This window comes from Plecotus auritus (genome assembly GCF_963455305.1).
Source record: "Plecotus auritus genome assembly, chromosome: 9".
Taxonomy (NCBI): domain Eukaryota; kingdom Metazoa; phylum Chordata; class Mammalia; order Chiroptera; family Vespertilionidae; genus Plecotus; species Plecotus auritus.
The window spans coordinates 62886837-62906693 of record NC_137783.1 but is presented as its reverse complement, the minus strand read 5'-3'; the positions used below and the strand labels follow the sequence as shown (position 1 = coordinate 62906693).

The 19857-nt window shown below is 55.1% G+C and overlaps 1 protein-coding gene across 4 annotated transcripts in view; it reads right to left on the bottom strand.

Moving 5' to 3' along the window:
- The window catches only part of GRID1 (glutamate ionotropic receptor delta type subunit 1), a 661002-nt gene that overhangs the window by 252773 nt on the left and 388372 nt on the right, over positions 1 to 19857 (bottom strand). For 3 of the 4 annotated variants that reach the window (XM_080640032.1, XM_080640033.1, XM_080640035.1), the window contains one exon: positions 9703 to 9756. The exons of the other annotated variant lie outside the window; for it this stretch is intronic. In XM_080640032.1, coding sequence (XP_080496158.1) covers positions 9703 to 9756 — 54 coding nt within the window. The remainder of the gene's footprint in view (positions 1 to 9702; positions 9757 to 19857) is intronic. 4 annotated transcript variants of the gene reach the window in all.

The window sequence follows — 19857 nt, the reverse complement described above, 5'->3', positions numbered from 1 at the left end:
TCACCAGGACGCCATGGCCCCATGGGTGAGAAGCGCCTCTCGGCTTCTCCTGGGAGGCGCTGGGCCGCAGGGCTCTGTTTGGTCCCCAGGAGACCAGTCAGCAGGCCTGGTGTGGAGACAGGACCTGGAGGCAGAGGCTGGGCCCCGGAAGAGCCAGGGCCTCGGCTCTCCGCAAGAGGAGGAAGGAAAGGCCTTGGCAGAAGTCAGACCAGCCCACCCGCTCCTCAGGAGGATGCTCTGCACTGCATGCCCACAAGACCTCACTATGTTGGGAAGACAAGCTGTCCTTTAAGAGTGCCCCCACATGGCGCAGACTGACCCACAAGGGGAAGGTGGGTGGCCATAGCAACCAAAGAACTTGTATGCACACATGCATGACCCCTGGACATGGACCGGTGTGCTGAAGGCCTGGGGCGGTGGGGTGGCTGGAAGGGGCCCAGGGGGGCAGAGGGGATGTCTGTAATATCTTCAACAATGAAGGGTTTTAAAAAGAACAACAGAGTGCTTGCTGTAAACCAGTCATCTCATCGCACCTCCTCAGCTCCCCGAGCAGCCCTGCGAACAGAGGAGGAAACTGGCTTCACAGAAGGAAGCCAGACAATTGGCCAAGTCACAGGAGTGGCAGCCTGGAGCCAACCAGCCCTCAGCCCTCCCAAAGCGGCCTGAGGCAGCCCGGGGCCTCCGGGCCTGCAGAGGCCCAAGGACCCTGCGTGGCAGCTGCCCCTACATTGAAAGCTGTAACGTCCGTTTCAGACTCGCTTCTAGGGAACCGGCCTTGTTCCTTGCAGACACGATCATACGACAGGTACTAGCTTCTTCCTGGCCTTTTGTGCATCCTTTCACCTTTCCCATAGGAGTTTTTAAAATAAGGTAAAATAACATAAAGGGAATAAAGGGAATCTATATATATTTTTTTTAAATATATTTTATTGATTTTTTACAGAGAGGAAGGAAGAGGGATAGAGAGTTAGAAACATCGATGAGAGAGAAACATCAATCAGCTGCCCCTTGCACACCTCCTACTGGGGATGTGCCTGCAACCAAGTTTCGTGCCCTTGACCGGAATCGAACCTGGGACCCTTCAGTCCGCAGGCTGATGCTCTATCCACCGAGCCAAACCGGTTTTGGTGGAATCTATATATATAAAGAGCCAGGGTCTGTAACATCCACAACGACCGAAGGCTCGACCTAATGCCCAGGCTATGCACACAGCAGGCTCTGGTGGGTGGGGACTTGTGGCAGCGAGGATGGGGTCGGGAGAGGTGGAGCCGGCACTCACACTCACTCACAACCACACACGCACAGACACACACAGCGCCCACCAGCTCACAGCCTTTTCTCCCTTTCTTTCCCTCCCTCCCAGCTTCCTTTTGGAGCCTCTCTCAGAATGAGGCCCCAGGGTAGGCAGAGGGTGGAGCTTCCCCCACTGGCCCCGCCCCCTCCCAGCTGGGAAAGAGGAAGAGGAAGAGAGGGAGGCAGGGAGGTCTGGAGGACTGCTGAGAAAAACAGAGAGACAGAGACTGGGAGAGACTGGGATGGAGACATGGAAACAATGCATGCCCTTAACAAATTTCAAGAGGTATTCATATTGCATGGAATGAAATGTTCACATTTCAAACTTCCAGACTATCCTTTATTAACGGATACAGATACATGTAATGAATCGTACGAGCCACAATAGGCAGAGGTTTTGATAAATTCTCTGAATGATGAACAGTTGGCAGCCTTTCAGACTATAACTTCAGCCATCGAAGATCAAACTGTACAACCCAAATGCTTTTTCTTGGATGGCCCAGGTGATAGTGGAAAAACATATCTTTATAACGTTTTAATACATTATATTAGATGTCATGGTGTTACTGTTTTACCCATAGCGTCTACAGGAATTGCTGCAGATTTACTTCTCGGTGGAAGAACCTTTCATTCCCAATATAAATTATCAATTCCATTAAATGAAACTTCAATTTCTAGACTCGATATAAAGAGTTAAGTTGCTAAAACCATTAAAAAGGCCCAACTTCTTATTATGATGAATGCACCATGGCATCCAGTCATGCTATAAACACCATAGACAGATTACTAAGAGAAATTACGAATTTGAATGTTGCATTTGGTGGGAAAGTCCTCCTTATCAGAGGGGATTTTCGACAATGTCTCAGTACTGTGCCTCATGCTATGCGATAAGCCATAGTACAAACGAGTTTAAAGTACTGTGATGTTTGGGGATGTCTCAGACAGTTGTCTCTTAAAACAAATATGAGATCAGAGGATTCTGCCTATAGTGAATGGTTAGTAAAACTTGGAGATGGCAAACCCGATAGCAGTTTTCATTTAGGAATGGATATTATTGAACTCCCCTGTGAAATGATTTGTAACAGATTTATTAGTGAAGCTACCTTTGGAAATACTATATCTATAGATAATATTAAAAATATATCTAAACGTGCGATTCTTTATCCTAAAAATGAGCACATTCATAAATTAAATGAAGAAATTTTGGATATACTCGATGGAGATTTTCACACATATTTGAGTGATGATTCCATTGATTCAATGGATGATGCTGAAAAGGAAAATTTCCCATTGAATTTCTTAATAACATTACTCCTTCGGGAATGCCGTGTCATAAATTAAAATTGAAAGTGGGTGCAATCATCATGCTACTGAGAAATCTTAATAGTAAATGGGGTCTTTGTAATGGTACTAGATTTATTATCAAAATATTGCAACCTAACATTATTGAAGCTGAAGTATTAACAGGATCTGCAGAGGGAGAGGTTGTTCTGATTCCAAGAATTGATTGTCCCCATCTGACACTGGCCTCCCATTTAAATTAATTTGAAGACAGTTTCCCATGATGCCAGCATTTGCAATGACTATTAATAAATCACAAGGACAAACTCTAGACAGAGTAGTAATATTCCTACCTGAACCCATTTTCACACATGGTCAGTTATATGTTGCTTTCTCACGAGTTTGAAGAGCGTGTGACATTAAAGTTAAAGCTGTAAATACTTTATCACAAGGGAAATTAGTCAAGCACTCTGAAAGTGTTTTCACTCTTAATGTGGTATACAGGGAGATATTAGAATAAGTTTAATCAATTTATCAGTCATTGTTTGTATCAGTGTTGTTTTTACATCATGTTTTTGTTGTTTTTATATCATGTTTTTGTTGTTGTTATATCATGTTGTGATTGTTTATTTATTAATAAATTTATATATTATTTTAATATACATTTTACTAATTTTCTTTCATCTCTGACACTTCTATTGTACAGAAAGGGTGAATAGCGATATTAAAATATTTCCTCTAATTAATTCCTTTTTAATGTGCACGAATTTCATGCACTGTGCAACTAGTAAATATAATAATGAAAAATAAATGTTTTCTAATAAAACTTTCCACAGCAACTTATTACTGCTTCCAAATTATGACAAATTTCAAACATTGCTGGGAATAAGGCATTTAGCACCCAGGGTGTGCCCAGGTAAGGGGGCACAGGTAAGGGGGCAGTGTGGCATAGGCTGTTTCTTGCATTTGGAGTCACTCATACCTAAGTTCAAATCCTGCCTCTGCCCTGATTAAGTGACACTGAAGAGCCATCGCATCTCTGAGCCGCCTCGTGCCTGCAAGTGGAAGAGCACAGATTGAAGGGCCCAGGGACTCAGTCCCCCAACCCTCCCCTCCCACAGCCCCAGGTGATCACATCCCCTGCAGTAGCCTGGATCCCTCCTCCTATTTGAAACGGTTCCTTCGCGTGGCTTCCAGGACCCCACCTGCATCAGCAATATCGGTATTCCCACTGAGCGAAAAGTATCTAAGAACTTCAACTAAAAGCAGATTGTTAGAAAGGACAACATACCTAGACCCAAGTATGAAAGGCCATCAAGAAGCCTACTTCAGCCCGGCCAGCGTGGCTCAGTGGTTGAGCGTCGACCTATGAACCAGGAGGTCACAGTTTGATTCCTGGTCAGGACACATGGCCGGGTAGTGGGCTCGATCCCCAGTGTAGGGTGGGCAGAAGGCAGCCAATCAATGTTTCTCTCTCATCATTGATGTTTCTATCTTTCTCTCCCTCTCCCTTCCTCTCTGACATCAATAAAGATATATTTTTTAAACAGAAACATACTTTAAACATAAAGAAACAAATCAGTTAAAGGTGCTAATCAAATCTTTAAGAGCTGCAGTAATATCAGATAAAGTGCGTTTCAGAGCAAAAAGTCGCTTCATACTGATAACAGACCGATTAATCAATGGGACATAAAATCCTAAACATTTATGCCTCTTAGAACAAAGCCTAAAAATATATTAAACAGCAACTGGTAAAACTGCAAGGAGAACTAGGAAGTCACACTAAAGTTGAGTATTTTGGTGCCTCTCTCTCAATAACTGAGAGAACGAGTAGACGAAAACCATCAAGGGTGCGGAAGACACACACAACACCATCAACTACATTGCCTGCCTGGCACTCACAGGGCAAGCACAGACCCTTCCAATGCATGGGAAGCATGGTCCAGAGCGGCCATATATTGGACTGCAAATGAGTCTCAGTAGATGTGAAAGGGTCCAAAGGGTAGAAACTATTCTCTGACTACAATGGAGCTAAATTGCAAATCAATAAGAGAAAAGCCCCAAATATGTAGAAACTAAATAACACACCTCACAGCAGCCCATGGGTCAGAAGAAATCAAAACTAACACAGAAAGTGCTCTGAACTGATAACAATGAATACACAACATAACAAAATTTGGGGGATGCCATTAAATCACCTAAGTGAAGTTTATAGCGTAAATCCATGATCTCAGCTCCCCCTGAAGGAAGATGCAAATACAGAAGGCAACTGAGCACAGGCAGAGGCTTGGCATCACTCGGGAAATGAAGTCGCAAGCACATGCAGCGCCAGACACACCACTCTAGTGGCTGATACCAAGCCATCACCCCAGGACGGGAGAAGGCCAGAGCAACAGGACTTCTCAGAGAACTTGAGACTTTCTTAAAAAGTCAAACATATCTACCATCTGATCCAGCAAGTCCACGCATAAATATGTACCCAAAAATGAAAGCAGGTATCCATAAAAAGACTTTCACAGGAATGTTCATAGCAGCCTTTTTTGTAATCATCAAAAATCTAGACCAGCCCTAGCCAGTTTGACTCTGTGGATAGAGCGTCAGCCTGTGGACTGAAGGGTCCCAGGTTCAATTCCGGTCAAGGGCACATGCCTAGGTTGTGGGCTCGATCCCCAGTGTGGGGGAGTGCAGGAGGCAGCCAATCAATGATTCTCTCTCATCATTGGTGTCCTTCTCTCTCTCCCTCTCCCTTTCTCTCTGAAAGCAATAAAAATATATTTTAAAAAAATCTGGACCAACCCACTTGCCCATCATTGGTAAATGGATATTCAAATTGTGGTGTATCCATACATTTGAATACTATTCATCAATAAAAAGAAAAGAACTATTGCTATACATTGCAATATGCATGAATCTCAAAATAACCATCTGAAGGGAAATAGCATAGCAAAATAGATAAAGGGTACACTGTATGATTCCATTGACATAAAACTCTAGGAAATAAAAATAACCTGTATTTTGAGAAATAGACTGCAGGGGTGTGGGGGAAGGTGGGCAGGGAGGATACTGGTGTCTCCTGTTCACTGCCTTCACCATGGCTGTGGCATCATGGGTACACACGTGTGTCAAACATAAATTGTACACTTAAATATGTGCATTTACTGTACGAGAATTAAACTTGAATAAAGCTGTTATTTTCTAAATAAAATATAGATAAGAAAAGTGGTGCTCAAAAAAAGTGCCTGGCTCCATCACGTCTGATAAATGGCAACCCCAGTCCTTTCCTCTGAGTTCAGTTGGGGTGCAGAGGTGGGTGAGGTAAGGCGGGCGTCCTCAGGCCTCGTCAGCCACTGGGAGGAAAGCGAATTGGTTAGGAGAAACCATTGCTCTTGAGTGTTACTAAATTAAATTTGCAGATGGTAAAGGAACAGGGAATCTCCAAATTGAAAAGAAGAAAAAACAAACAGAATTGGAATCTCCAAATTGAAAAGAAGAAAAAAATCAAATCTTTCCCTTCCTCTCTTTCTCTGTGACCCAAGCAGAGAGTCTGCGGCTGTCTGGTTCTGCATTCACCTCCCATCCCTCCTGTTCAGAGAGGGCTCTGCAGTCAGCCGTGAGCAGCCTGTGTCACTGGAAGGAGCCTGGACTCCATGCTATGGGCCCTGACCTCCACACCTGCCAACAAGCTGCTCCAGCGCAGAGGGAGTGTGACAGAGGCAGGCAGGGACGTGCTGGGAGCCGTGTGTGCACGGGCAGTGGGCACCGCCCAGCCAGGAAAGCAGCGCCCGCATGAGGGGCCAGAGACGCCTGCAGAGACCTGCTTCCTGCGGTCACGTGATCCACCCTCTTTGGTCACAGAATCCTTTTCCCACAAAACATCTACAAATGAGCAGAACATGAGTCCCCAACACAATCTGGAGGCTGCAGGAGGAAGCCCACCGCCTCCCTGGCTGCTCTGCCACCTGCATGGCCTGGTGGGCGGGCGGAAGGGAGCGCAGCGTGTACCCATGGTACTCCCAGTGCAGGTACAGGGAAAGGGGGTGCCATGGAACAGGGTGCCGAGGCTGTGCTCATGCCGCAGGCCAAAGCTGAGTCCATGGGCTGGGATGCTATCCAGGCCTTGGCCTCCAGGTGGCAATAGGCCAGCAGTGTCAGGGGAGGAGACCACAGGGGGACGCTGAGCAGGGGCTTGCCCAGCGCCTCCTCTGCGGCTAAGCCCGGTGCTGGGCCCCTCAGCATCTGAGGAAGGCAGTCCAGCCCACTCACAGCTTTCGGAGGGTGAGGCACATGCATCACATCAGAGCTGAGCCAGGAGGGGCCACGCCTGTGGGGACGGGCAGGAGGACCTCTGGGCAGGGGTGAGGGCCGCAGCCTCGCAGGAAAGCGACGTCCTTGACAAGCAGACAGGAAGGCTCAGTCCTGTAGGAAAGTCCTGGCCGGCCCAGAGCTGGAGAGGAATGTAAGCCGAGGGAGCAGCAAGCTGCCTGCCCTGCAGGGATGTGCCCGGAGCAACTGGGCGGGAGGCTGAGAAGTAAACACATGTGCCAGGTGTGGCCAGGCTAGCCTGGAGCTCGAGGCTGGGCATGGTGAAGGCTTTTGTCCAGGGCGAGGGCGGTGGCCTGGAGGATGGGCCTGGCCCTGAGGTCAGAGCACCCTGTGAGAACCAGATTAGGGTGGACCGGGGGGGGGGGGGGGGGGGGGGTGGCGCCCCCTAGCAGGTGAGTCAGGAAGGCCTCTGGGTCTCAGGGTCTGAGGCGCAGAGTCAGGGTCTGGAGTGGACAGGGGTCTGGGGTCACCAATGTGCGCTGGGAAAGACAGGATGCGGAGGGCCGGTCAGCTCTGCCTCCTGCTCCGCTCCACCCCCACCCCCATGCCACCTAGTGGAGCCACAGATCACAGCTCAGAGCCTCACGTGCTGAGCAGCTCTGAGCACACGGCTCTGCGCGTGCTTCTTCGTTGCTTATCGAGCATTTCACACCATTTCCATCAAAGCATAACTGGCTCCATGTTGGAAGAAGTAGATTAACAATGTGAGGTGCCCACAAGCAAACAGCGCTTCCAGGCTGCGTCCTGGCTGGTTCCAGAAGAAGCTGGAAGGTACACACATCTTCCATACATAGAATTTCCTCTAGCAAGTTCCACGCGTGTCTCCTGCCTGGATGCAGAGACTCCCAGAAGGCTGTCCCACTGTGTCCAGACCCCAGCTGTGAACCCAGGGCCGAGGGAGGCCACCCACAGGGAGAGGCAACGGTCCACCCAGCTGATCTCCAGCTGACAACCAGCCCCCACCTAGCGCATCCGGCCAATCCGACGGTCCTGCCCTGGCACCTTCTGACTAGTGACAAGGGGTCCCGCAGTCCCTGAGACGGTGCGTACATACTGCCTCTGTCTCCTCTAGGAGGCCAGCTGGGAAGTGCCACAAAGCAATTTGCTCTGCCCCCACCCTCCAAGCTAATATGTAACATCATCAATGAAAATATAGTTTATACCCAAAAGGACATGTTTGTCAGGGCCCCACAGAGGCCTGGGGAAACGATCGATGAGACTGACAGCCTCCCAGCCTCGGTCTGAATCCAGTGACTCTTCTCCATATGGGCCCCTCACAGGCAGCCCAGCAGGCACCAGTGAGGGGGACAGACTGAGCCACCGCGTGAAGGAAGCCAAGGGCAGCCTGTGCCTGAGCGGCTATCTCAGGAAAGTACACCAGCGGGTCAATCACAGAGGGGCAGGAGGGCAGGGCCTGGGCAGCGGGCCAGCAGGGCGAGGGGGCCTGCTGGGGGTCTTGGGAGAAGCCCAAAGCCGTTGGGATGAGGCCCAGATCCGAGCTCTCTGAGGACCGGAACTGGCTACAGGCTCATGGAGGAGGAGGAGGGATCCTTCAGGAGAGCTGGGCATGTGGTGATGGAGGAGGAAGAGGAGGGGGGTCCTTCAGGAGAGCTGGGCATGTGGTGATAGAGGAGGAGGAAGAGGAGGAGGAGCAGGAGGAGGAGGAGGGGATCCTTCAGGAGAGCTGGGCATGTGGAGCTGATGGAGGAGGAAGAGGAGGAGGAGCAGGAGGAGGAGGAGGGGATCCTTCAGGAGAGCTGGGCATGTGGTCATGGAGGAGGAGAAGGGATCCTTCAGGAGAGCTGGGCATGTGGTCATGGAGGAGGAGGAGGAGGAGGAGGAGGGATCCTTCAGGAGAACTGGGCATGAGCTGATGGAGGAGGAAGAGGAGGAGGAGCAGGAGGAGGAGGAAGGGATCCTTCAGGAGAGCTGGGCATGTGGTAATGGAGGAGGAGGAGGAGGAGGAGGAGAAGGGATCCTTCAGGAGAGCTGGGCATGTGGTGATGGAGGAGGAGGAGGAGGAGGGATCCTTCAGGAGAGCTGGGCATGTGGTGATGGAGGAGGAGGAGGAAGAGGAGGAGGATGCAATCCTTCAGGGGGTGGGCAGCCTCTCCTTTGCAGTTCCTGCAGCCTGGAGGAGGCCGGGGCATGATTACTGAAGAGGTGGCCAAGCCACAGAGAAACCTGTTGCCAAGCCTTCCAGGGCCAAACCAGTGGGACAGCCAGTCAGCGGGAGAGACTTCCCATTCACCGCCTTTCAATGTTAAAATCATCTGCCCCACCAGATGATTGGGAATGGGCACACTCCCACACCTGTACACTCACATGCACTCACAAACATACTTATGCATACTCATGTATCCATACACACTCGCACACACATTCCTACATACATCTACTAGTATGCTCACACAGAGTCAGATAACACACACACCTGCAATTTCCTGCAGGAAACGCAGCCTCTGTCCCTTCTCATTCTTTTGTCCCCCTCCTCTGCACCCATTTTCTAACCTTCCCTAGTCTCCCCAGCCTCCCTCACCCGCACACGGGACACCTGACACAACGTCCCTGAGACCCTCGGCTTCTTTGTGGACTCAAGTGCAGACTCTCTCCCTGGCTCCCACCTGCTCCAGAGAGCATCCTGGCAGGTCCAGTGCAGTTCTCTGACCTCCTGTGCTGGCACAGTGGAGCCCCGGAATCCACTGCAGCACCCCAAGTCAGAATTGGACGTGAAAAGCTCACCCCCAACTTTCCCAAAGGGCGGGAGGCTCCGTGAAGCACGCCCTCCCGTTTCTGGGCTCCTACCTCATTGACGAAGACCCAGTGGCTGTCCTTGGAAGCCAGGTTGGTCTCCACGGCCTGCAGAGAGAAAGGAAAGCCAACATGAACAGAAGCAGCCAGAAGCTGCAGCATCAGGGTGACTGTCGAGGCCGGGTGATAACATTGTTCTCGCAGTTTTTCCTCACATGCTGTCTCCTGGGGTCAGCTGACGGCCGCGGCTACGCGACATCTGAATGCAGATGTCTGAGTTCCAGCTGCCCCAGAGCCCTCGTGTGCCAGCCGTCCTGCAAGCATCCCAGAGCCCAGGCCGGGCACCTCTACCCAGGAGCATGCCTGCAAAGTCCTCTCTGGAGGGGCGCTGGGGTTGGGGGGAAGTGTTTCCTCGGTCCGCTCCAGGTGAGAGGGTGGGAAGTCTGGAGGGGGTTTGTGGCCATGGTCCAGCTGTGCTGAGTGCACCTGGGAAGATGGTGCTCAGGACCCATAGAATGGGCTCTTTCTGTCCTGGGCAGTGCCCCGCACCCCCGCTCTCTCTCTGCACTCAGTTCTACTCCATAGCACTCGCCATTCCTGTGCTTGAAGAGTTATCGATATTTATTTCTTACTGTCTAGCTCCTCCACCAGGCGGAGGTCTCCATGAGGTCAGTTTTGGTCATGTCTGTTTTGGTCACAGTATGTTCTAGAAACTTACAACATAACCAGCACATAGTAGGTGTTCAATAAATGTTAAATGCGTGAATGAAGTTTGGTAGGCAGAACAGAGAGGACCCTGTCACTTATATTGTCTCTCAGATATTTTTGAGCTCCTTTTGGGAAAAAGCAGGGTGAACTGACATTTTGCAAGCCTGTGCTGGGAAGTCCTCCCATCTGCATGGCCACAGACTTGCTTAGTGCCCAGTACAGCACCAGGCCTCCAGCCCTGGCAGAGAGCTATCAGATCCTAGTCCTATTTATTTATTTATTTATTTATTTATTTATTTAGTATTTTTGCAATGTAACTGTTACTCTTTTTAGTTGAAAAAATACAGAAAAATAAGAATCAGCTCATAATCCTATCCCATTTTTTTTAATGTGCTAAAGTAGTAAAAATGCCCCATTGTCCCTCCAAATTCACCCCCTCGAGGCCATTTTAAGTGTTCCCATCCAGAAGTATCTGGTCACATCTGCAAGCACACATAGCAGACAGCTGTCTTTATTAAAATAGGGTCATGAAACACACGCCAGGTGACATCTGTCACTTCTGACTTATCGGTGTATCCAGTCCGAGATCTGAGTCCTCTCAGCAGGTAAGCACACAGGTGACCCCGCGCGTGCAGCCCAGGCTTCAGCATGGCCGCATGGGCGCTCAGACCTCGCTTACATCAGCAAGGATGCATTTGCTGGCTGGCAGCAGCACGTGGAGACCGGGCCTGGGGCCCCAGCCAGCTCTCACAGCCACATCCTCACAGATGGAATCATGGCATAAAACAGAGGGTCGGTCAGGCTCTCCCAGGTTATCAGGTGGAGACACAGACTCTTCTCCAGCCACAGACAGAGTGCCAGCCCACGGACAGCGCCAGCCCATGGACAGCCCAGCTCACAGATAGCCCAGCCCACGGACAACCCAGCCCACGGACAGAGTGCCAACCCACACACAGCACCAGCCCACGGACAGCCCAGCTCAGAGATAGCCCAGCCCACAGACAGCCCAGCCCACTGACAGCCCAGTTCAGAGATAGCCCAGCCCACGGACAACCCAGCCCACGGACAGAGTGCCAGCCCACACACAGCACCAGCCCACGGACAGCCCAGCTCAGAGATAGCCCAGCCCACGGACAGCCGAGCCCATGGACAGAGTGCCCACGGACAGCGCCAGCCCATGGAGAGCCCAGCTCACAGATAGCCCAGCCCACGGACAACCCAGCCCACGGACAGAGTGCCAACCCACACACAGCACCAGCCCACGGACAGCCCAGCTCAGAGATAGCCCAGCCTACGGACAGCCCAGCTCAGAGATAGCCCAGCCCACACACAGCACCAGCCCATGGACAGCCCAGCTCAGAGCTAACCCAGCCCACAGACAGCCCAGCCCACGGACAGCCCAGCTCAGAGATAGCCCAGCCCACGGACAACCCAGCCCACGGACAGAGTGCCAGCCCACGGACAGTGCCAGCCCACGGACAGCCCAGCTCAGAGATAGCCCAGCCCACGGACAGCCCAGCTCAGAGATAGCCCAGCCCACAGACAGCCCAGCCCATGGACAGAGTGCCCACGGACAGCGCCAGCCCATGGAGAGCCCAGCTCACAGATAGCCCAGCCCACGGACCACCCAGCCCACGGACAGAGTGCCAACCCACACACAGCACCAGCCCACGGACAGCCCAGCTCAGAGATAGCCCAGCCCACGGACAGCCCAGCTCAGAGATAGCCCAGCCCACAGACAGCCCAGCTCAGAGATAGCCCAGCCCACACACAGCACCAGCCCACGGACAGCCCAGCTCAGAGATAGCCCAGCCCACACACAGCACCAGCCCACGGACAGCCCAGCTCAGAGATAGCCCAGCCCACACACAGCACCAGCCCACGGACAGCCCAGCTCAGAGATAGCCCAGCCCACACACAGCACCAGCCCACGGACAGCCCAGCTCAGAGATAGCCCAGCCCATGGACAACCCAGCCCACGGACAGAGTGCCCACGGACAGCGCCAGCCCATGGACAGCCCAGCTCAGAGATAGCCCAGCCCACAGACAGCCCAGCCCATGGACAGCCCAGCTCAGAGATAGCCCAGCCCACAGACAGCCCAGCCCATGGACAGCCCAGCTCAGAGATAGCCCAGCCCACGGGCAACCCAGCCCACGGACAGAGTGCCAGCCCACACACAGTACCAGCCCACGGACAGCCCAGCTCAGAGATAGCCCTGCCCACGGACAGCCCAGCTCAGAGATAGCCCAGCCCACGGACAGCCCAGCTCAGAGATAGCTCAGCCCACGGACAGCCCAGCCCATGGACAGAGTGCCCACGGACAGCCCAGCCCACAGAGTGCAGGCCTACGGACAGCCCAGCCCACGGACAGCCCAGCCCACAGAGTGCAGGCCTACGGACAGCCCAGCCCACGGACAGCCCAGCCCACAGACAAGAGTGCCAGCCCACGGACAGCCCAGCCCACGGACAGCCCAGCCCACGGACAGCCCGGCCTATGGACAGCCCAGCCCACGGACAGAGTGCCAGCCACGGGCAGCCCAGCCAATGGACAGAGTGCCAGCCACAGACAGCCTAGCCCACGGACAGCCCAGCCCATGGACAGAGTGCCATCCCACGGACAGTCCAGCCCATGGACAGCCCAGCCCATGGACAGCCTGGCCCACAGACAGAGTGCCATCCCACAGACAGCCCAGCCCATGGACAGCCTGGCCCACAGACAGAGTGCCATCCCACAGACAGCCTAGCCCATGGACAGCCCAACCCACGGACAGCCCAGCCCACGGACAGAGTGCCAGCCCACAGATAGCCCAGCCCACGGACAGCCCATCCCCATGAGGACAAGCGGGGATGGGCATGTGGACTGGCCTGGGACCTCCTGAAGACACCTTCTGCCCATTCTACAAATTCAGGAGAGCAGGACCCTGCACAGATCCTGCAGGGACTCAGATGCTGAGAAGGTGGAGAAGAAGGGCCCCTCCAGGCGGAGTCACAGCCACCCAGCCAGAGCCTCTCCTCTCAGCGCCCCGACTTTCAGGAGCATCCTCAGAATCCCGGCGCCCCGGGGTTCTGGGAGCACAGGGACACACAGAGCTCTGATAACACTGTAGCACACGCCAGCTCCCATGTCCCCCCAATGCCTCAGCACCTCCTCGTGTGCACGTGGGGGCACCTGTCACCTGGCTCCCGTGTCCCCCAACCTCTCAGCACCTCCTCGTGTGCACGTGGGGGCACATGTCACCCAGCTCCTGTGTCCCCCAACCTCTCAGCACCTCCTCGTGTGCTCGTGGGGGCACCTGTCACCCAGTTCCCCCTCCCCCCCCCCGCAACCTCTCAGCACCTCTTAGTGTGTACGGGGGGAGGGGGGCACCCGACGCACTCCCATCAAATCCGCACATGACGCTGAACCTGGAGGAGGTCCTAACACCTCAGACACCAGGACTGGACTGACCCAGAAAAGAGTGGTGGCTTCACAGGGCTGACGACAGAGGCCCACCCTCGGTCCCCAGGAGCAGAGGGCAAAGAGGAGATGAGACTTGGGAGCAAAGACCCTTGAAGAGGGAGGAGCTACAGGTCTGCTCTGGGAGGTTGGCTACTGGGCACCCTGCTCCATGGAGGACACCTGACCAGAATCGGCCATGGAGTGGAACGTGCCACAGTGGCAGGGAGCGTGGCTGGAGCTGAGGCCACTCAGTGTCGGCCTCCACAGACACACAAGAAGCATCCTGTGCGGGAGGCTGGGCTTCCTCTTGCCAACTTTGAAAGCAGATCCAGGACAAAGGTCTCCAGTACTGAGCTCAGCTAATCAGATCAGCGTAAGGGAGGACCTTCTGACTTCCACACCATTCAAGATGGAATGGGCTGCCTGGGGTGAAGAGGTCTCACGTGTCTACACTGACTGCGGTGCCCCGGGAGCATATACGCGTGGGGGAGGGTAAGGCACCAGCATGCACTGACACCCTGCAGCACAGATGCCCTGTAGCACAGACGCCCTACAGCACAGATGCCCTGCAGCACCGACGCCCTGCAGCACTGCTTCTGGAGGCTGCTGCTTGGATGTTCTCGCACACCTGTGGGAGCCTCCTGGTATAACCTGGAGCCAGCCCCCCGCCGGGCACAGGGGCGGCTGGGGCAGGGCAGGGCAGCCTCCACTTGCGGGGGTGTAGCTCACAGTTCCAAAGGTGCTCACATCTTCCGGATAACCTTCCCCAACAACCTGGGAGCTTCCTGGGGAGCTTAACATGTGGGCCCCTGAGCCGCAGCCCCAGGAACCCTAAACCCACAAGAATGGGGACCTGGGATGCTTTGGAGCCTGTGTCTCCCCTCGGCCTTCAGGACCCAGAGCCCTGCTCTGGATGTGCAGAGTCTGAAGACGGGGTGCACCTGGGCAAGTGAGCAGTCCCCTTCATGTCCCCCAGAAAGCAGCGCAGAGCCCTGGCTTCGCTGTGGGCACTTCCGGGGAGCAGGCAGGAGCCCTGGCCACTCCGAAGGGTCTTCCCATGAGACCTCAGACTCAGTCACAGAGAACATGGATGGAGACTTGATCAGAAAACTCAACAGGAAGCTGGCCGATGCTCCCGCCCCACCGTCCCTCATCAAGGAAGCACCATGTGTGAGGCCTCTTCCCCACATGGAGATAAACAGTTGTGGCTGCAGCCTTTTCCAGGGGTGCAGCGCACAGAGCTGAGGTGGACAGAGAAGAAGGTGCCCTGCACTCCCTCCTAAGTACCGGGGAGCTGCCAGCTCAGTGGAAGAGCCCTACCTGCTCACAGCGCAGTGGGCGCCCCCCCACCCCAGCACCAGATTCCCCTTCTAAGTGCCCTCCTTCCCTCTTCTCCCCAACCCTGAGGCGAGTGCAGGCCATGCTCCCTTCCTCTCCCAGCGAGCAATGAGCAAGGTAAGGAGGAGGCAGACAGCGCCAGGCTGTCTGGCCATGCTGAGCTGAGTGTCCCTGGGCGGGCCACCTTCCTCGCAGCAGCTCCACGCCTCACAATGCCAACCGTAGTATGGATGCTCTGCCCCTGCCCTCAATTCCCTTTAGGACCCTGGGGCACACGGGCTTCTATGTGCTCACTCCCAAGGGCAGACACCGGGATGCAGGCTGCTGAACCCGCTTGGCACCCACGGTGCCTGGAAAGATGCAGCCCTAACCACGCATGGAGGGTCTCACATGCCGCTGTCCTGTTGCAGATGGGGATGGCTCTGTGGTGAGCCCGGCTGTGTCCAGTACCCTCTGCAGGACCAGCCACTCTATTCCACTGGACCCCGACCTCCACCCCTCCTGGCTTCCTTCAGTTCCCTGCTGTCTTTCTTTACATCCCTGCTAACACTTCTTAACGAGCCACTGGCACAAACCCTCCCTCAAAATCCGCTCCTGCAACCCAGTCTGGACACACACCTCCCAACAGGTTGTTGTGAGACTAAATGAGAGCAGCTGTGAGGCTCCAGCCAAGAACGCAGCTCAGGACAGATGACCGGGTAATGCAGGGCACTCCCCGTACCTCCGTCTCACCTCCCACGTGACCTCCACGCGGCTTCCCTCCCATCAGCAGACTAGGCCCGCCCTACACCAGCAGCTAAGTCAGGAGCCCACAGTGGCAGGAGGACCAAGAGCAAGCCCCATGGCGTGTGTGGGCACTGCCTCCTCCAAAGTCCATGGGCCCTTCACGGCAGCACGGCCCGGCCTCCCTCTACAGCGCACCTGGGACCATGCTGTGTCCTGTCCTGGCATCTGCAGGGAGGTGCTGAGCCCATCGGACAGGGAGGGGGGCGCAGGGAGCAGGCAGTGCAGCGCAGCTCCTGGTCACGCGTCTTCGGCAAATAGGGAGGCCAGCTTCCTACCACGAGGCTTCTCCTGGCACTGGGCCCCTGCCTATGGACAGCCCTCAAAACAACATGGTGGCTGCCACAGTGGCGGTGGGATCCAAACTATGTCCTCAGTGACCTCGAGAGATCGGCCACTGCTGTGTCAGCTGCTGCCTGAGTCCCTCACCCTGCCTGGCCACCAGCACCCCCTGCCCACCTGTGGGGCCCGTCAATGGACTGGCAAGCGTGGAACCTTGCAGAGGAGTGGGAACTCCCAGAGGGTCCTGCTGACCCTGACTCAGTCCTGCTGAATACGAGACCCAAGATGCTAGGTGGAAAGCTGGCCCTGGACACAGCCAGCCCTGTGCAGGGGCATCACTGGCAGCAGCAGAGCATGATGTCTGCACATGTATCTGACACGCATGCCGCCTCCTGAGGGAACGTGGCTGTCACATTGAAGGAGCAGAGGAGCTGTCGTCCATACCCTGTCTGTGACCAGCACCCCTGGCGGAACCTCAGGGCATTTCCCAGGGCCAGTGGCATCGCAAGTGGAGTTGAAGTGACACATGATTCCAGCATGCCACCTGGCACACTGGTGGCCACAGTTTCCACCAGAAATAAAGGCAGACCGAGCCCCAGCTCTGGGCTCCCACACACTGTGGACAGGCAGCCCCTCGCACTGACAGGAAGGGTGTGCATGGGCCAGCGCTCCCTGACAGCACCAGGAGGGTGGCCACAGCCCTTGGACCACACGGAGGCCAGGAGCAGTGCTCGCATCCCAACACCTAAACAGGCGAAGAAGACGGGTTCATTGGGACCCTGCTTTCATCGAGCACCAACCAGACACTCGGATACAGGCCGCTCCTCTCCACGGCCACACCCGCTCCTCAGCACACACAGTTCACAGGCCACTCCCCTCCCCGGCCATGCCTGCTCCTCAGCACACACAGTTCACAGGCCATTCCCCTCCCCGGCCACGCCCACTCCTCAGCACACAAAATTCACAGGCCAGAATTGAGACCAGATCGCCATCTGCATTCTGCAGATCCCTCAGCGAGCACTGGGCAGAGATTGGATTTCAACCCAGGTCCATCTGGGTCCAAAGCACAAGTTCTTTTCCCTCAGCATGAGGACATGTGGGTGCCCCAAGGCCTAGCCACGGCCAGCACACACCCACCTCTGGGCCTGGACTCGGTCAGCACACGTACCAGCCTCTGGGCATGGACATGGTCAGCACACGTACCAGCCTCTGGGCATGGACACGGTCAGCACACGCACCAGCCTCTGGACCTGGACACGGTCAGCACACGTACCAGCCTCTGGGCATGGACACGGTCAGCACACGTACCAGCCTCTGGGCATGGACACGGTCAGCACACGCACCAGCCTCTGGGCCTGGACACTGTCAGCACACGTACCAGCCTCTGGGCCTGGACACGGTCAGCACACGTACCAGCCTCTGGGCATGGACACGGTCAGCACACGCACCAGCCTCTGGGCCTGGACACTGTCAGCACACGCACCATCCTCTGGGCATGGACACGGTCAGCACACGCACCAGCCTCTGGGCATGGACACGGTCAGCACACGCACCAGCCTCTGGGCCTGGACACTGTCAGCACACGCACCATCCTCTGGGCATGGACACGGTCAGCACACGCACCAGCCTCTGGGCATGGACTCGGTCAGCACACGCACCAGCCTCTGTGGTCAGCACACGCACCATCCTCTGGCCCGCCTGTTCCCTGGTGATGGGCAGAAAAGGTCTTCTCTCTCAAGACTGAGAAAACACTGTCACTAGCAGCACTGCCCGCCTCCCCAGGTTACCCTCTTCTCACTGCCTAGGACCACTACTCCACTGGCATTTCTAAGTCGGAGCCTGTGCCACTTCTTCTTGGCCCAAAGGAGTAGTTAATGGGGGGAACCCTGCACCTGGAGGCCTTCAGCCACATTGCTGAGCATTTATTTTACAACGTGCAAAGGCCCGTCTATTTGTGTTCATTGTTGGCAGCTTATCTAGGCACCGTATCCAGGAGCATGAGCTAATGAAAGCTTGTGGACAATTAGCATCTGTTTAAGCCCAACTCTAAGCCTTCAGACCTTTTCCCCGGGAACCCAGGGCCTGCATTTTCCCAGTAACAGACATGGAGTAAGTCTAAGACCTGCTGCCCCTTTGCAACAACATGCCTTTTAGGAAGGCCTGCCTCCATGCAACATCAGTCTCCATGCAGCGTCAGCTTCCATGCAAGATCAGCCTCCATGCAGCATCAGCCTCTGTGCTGTGTCAGCCTCCATGCAACATCAGCCTCCATGCAGCGTCAGCTTCCATGCAAGATCAGCCTCCATGCAACATCACTCTCCATGCAGCGTCAGCCTCCGTGCAGCATCAGCCTCCATGCAGCATCAGCTTCCGTGCAGCATCAGCTTCCGTGCCGCGTCAGTCTCCATGTAGCATCAGCCTCCATGCCGCATCACAGCGTCCGCCTCTGTGCAACGTCAGCCTCCATGCAGCATCAGCCTCCGTGCCGCGTCAGCCTCCGTGCCACATGAGAAGGGAATGCAACCCTCATCCTCACCCCCATTTGCAAGGCAGGGGAGGGGCTGGATGCAAGGCTGTGGTGGATTTGAGAAGCCCATTCACAAGAAAATCAGAAAAGCAACCATCACGGGGCCTGAGTGTCAGAAGTTATGCCAGAACCACGAGGAAACTGGTTGTCACGGAGCCATCTTAGGCACTCGGGGCCCCAGGGCCTGCCTGCTTGGGAAAAGAACCCGCGATTCTAGTCCAGCTACTGCTGTTCACTTGGCCTTCCCTCCAGAACCTCTTGGGGTGTTGCTCTCACAGGAAAACTGCCCAACGTCCCCCTGATCCTGTGGTTCCTGCTTCGGGGACACCGTACTCCTGGAGCCGTGGGGCACCTTGGACTCCCTGTGGGTCTCTTTTTCCAGACTGTCTCCCAGGCCTTTCCTGGGAGACAGCCCCTGACCACGTGTGAGTTATGGTTCCCATCTCACCCAGTGCCCAGCTGAGCTCCCGAGAAGCCCAGACCCTCACCCTGGGCGGCAGGAAGCATGGCCCTCTGAGCACGTGCATCTGCCAGTGGGAGGTTGTCACTTGAGGGTGGTGGAGACAAGGCTCCCATTCCCAGCCACACGAGGCCCCTGCGGACAGGGTGGCACCATTAACCTGCGGACTCCCTGCCCTCCTCTGGGGAATGCACACAGGCTCTTTGCTGAGGAGTATCTGAGCCCGCCTCCGGGGAGGCCAGGGAAGGTGCTGGCAGGAAAGGCTGGGTTGAGGGCTGGCTCCGCAGGTCCACCACCCACCCTAAGCAGGTCCAGCCCAGACCCTGAGCTCAGCCCTCCACACGCGACGCCCACTCATCTTCATAGCAGCCACTGATCAGAGCCTGCAGACCGGAGACCTGCCCGACATTGCCAGCCAGTCAGTGCAAGCAGGCAGCACACTGAGGCCCTCAGGCAGCGAGGCCGACGCACCAGTGCGTCCGCCAACAGGGCTGAGAGAAGACGCTGGCCCCACTGAGCATGACTGAGAGGCCATGGCTGGGGCGCTGAGGTCTTGGAGAATAAGGAGGGAAAATGTTGCAAACTCATTGGAAAGAGAAGAGAGAGGAAGAATCTATTTTCTTTAGAATTCACAGTATAAACTGCCTCATAGCCTTGAGATGGCTTCTCTC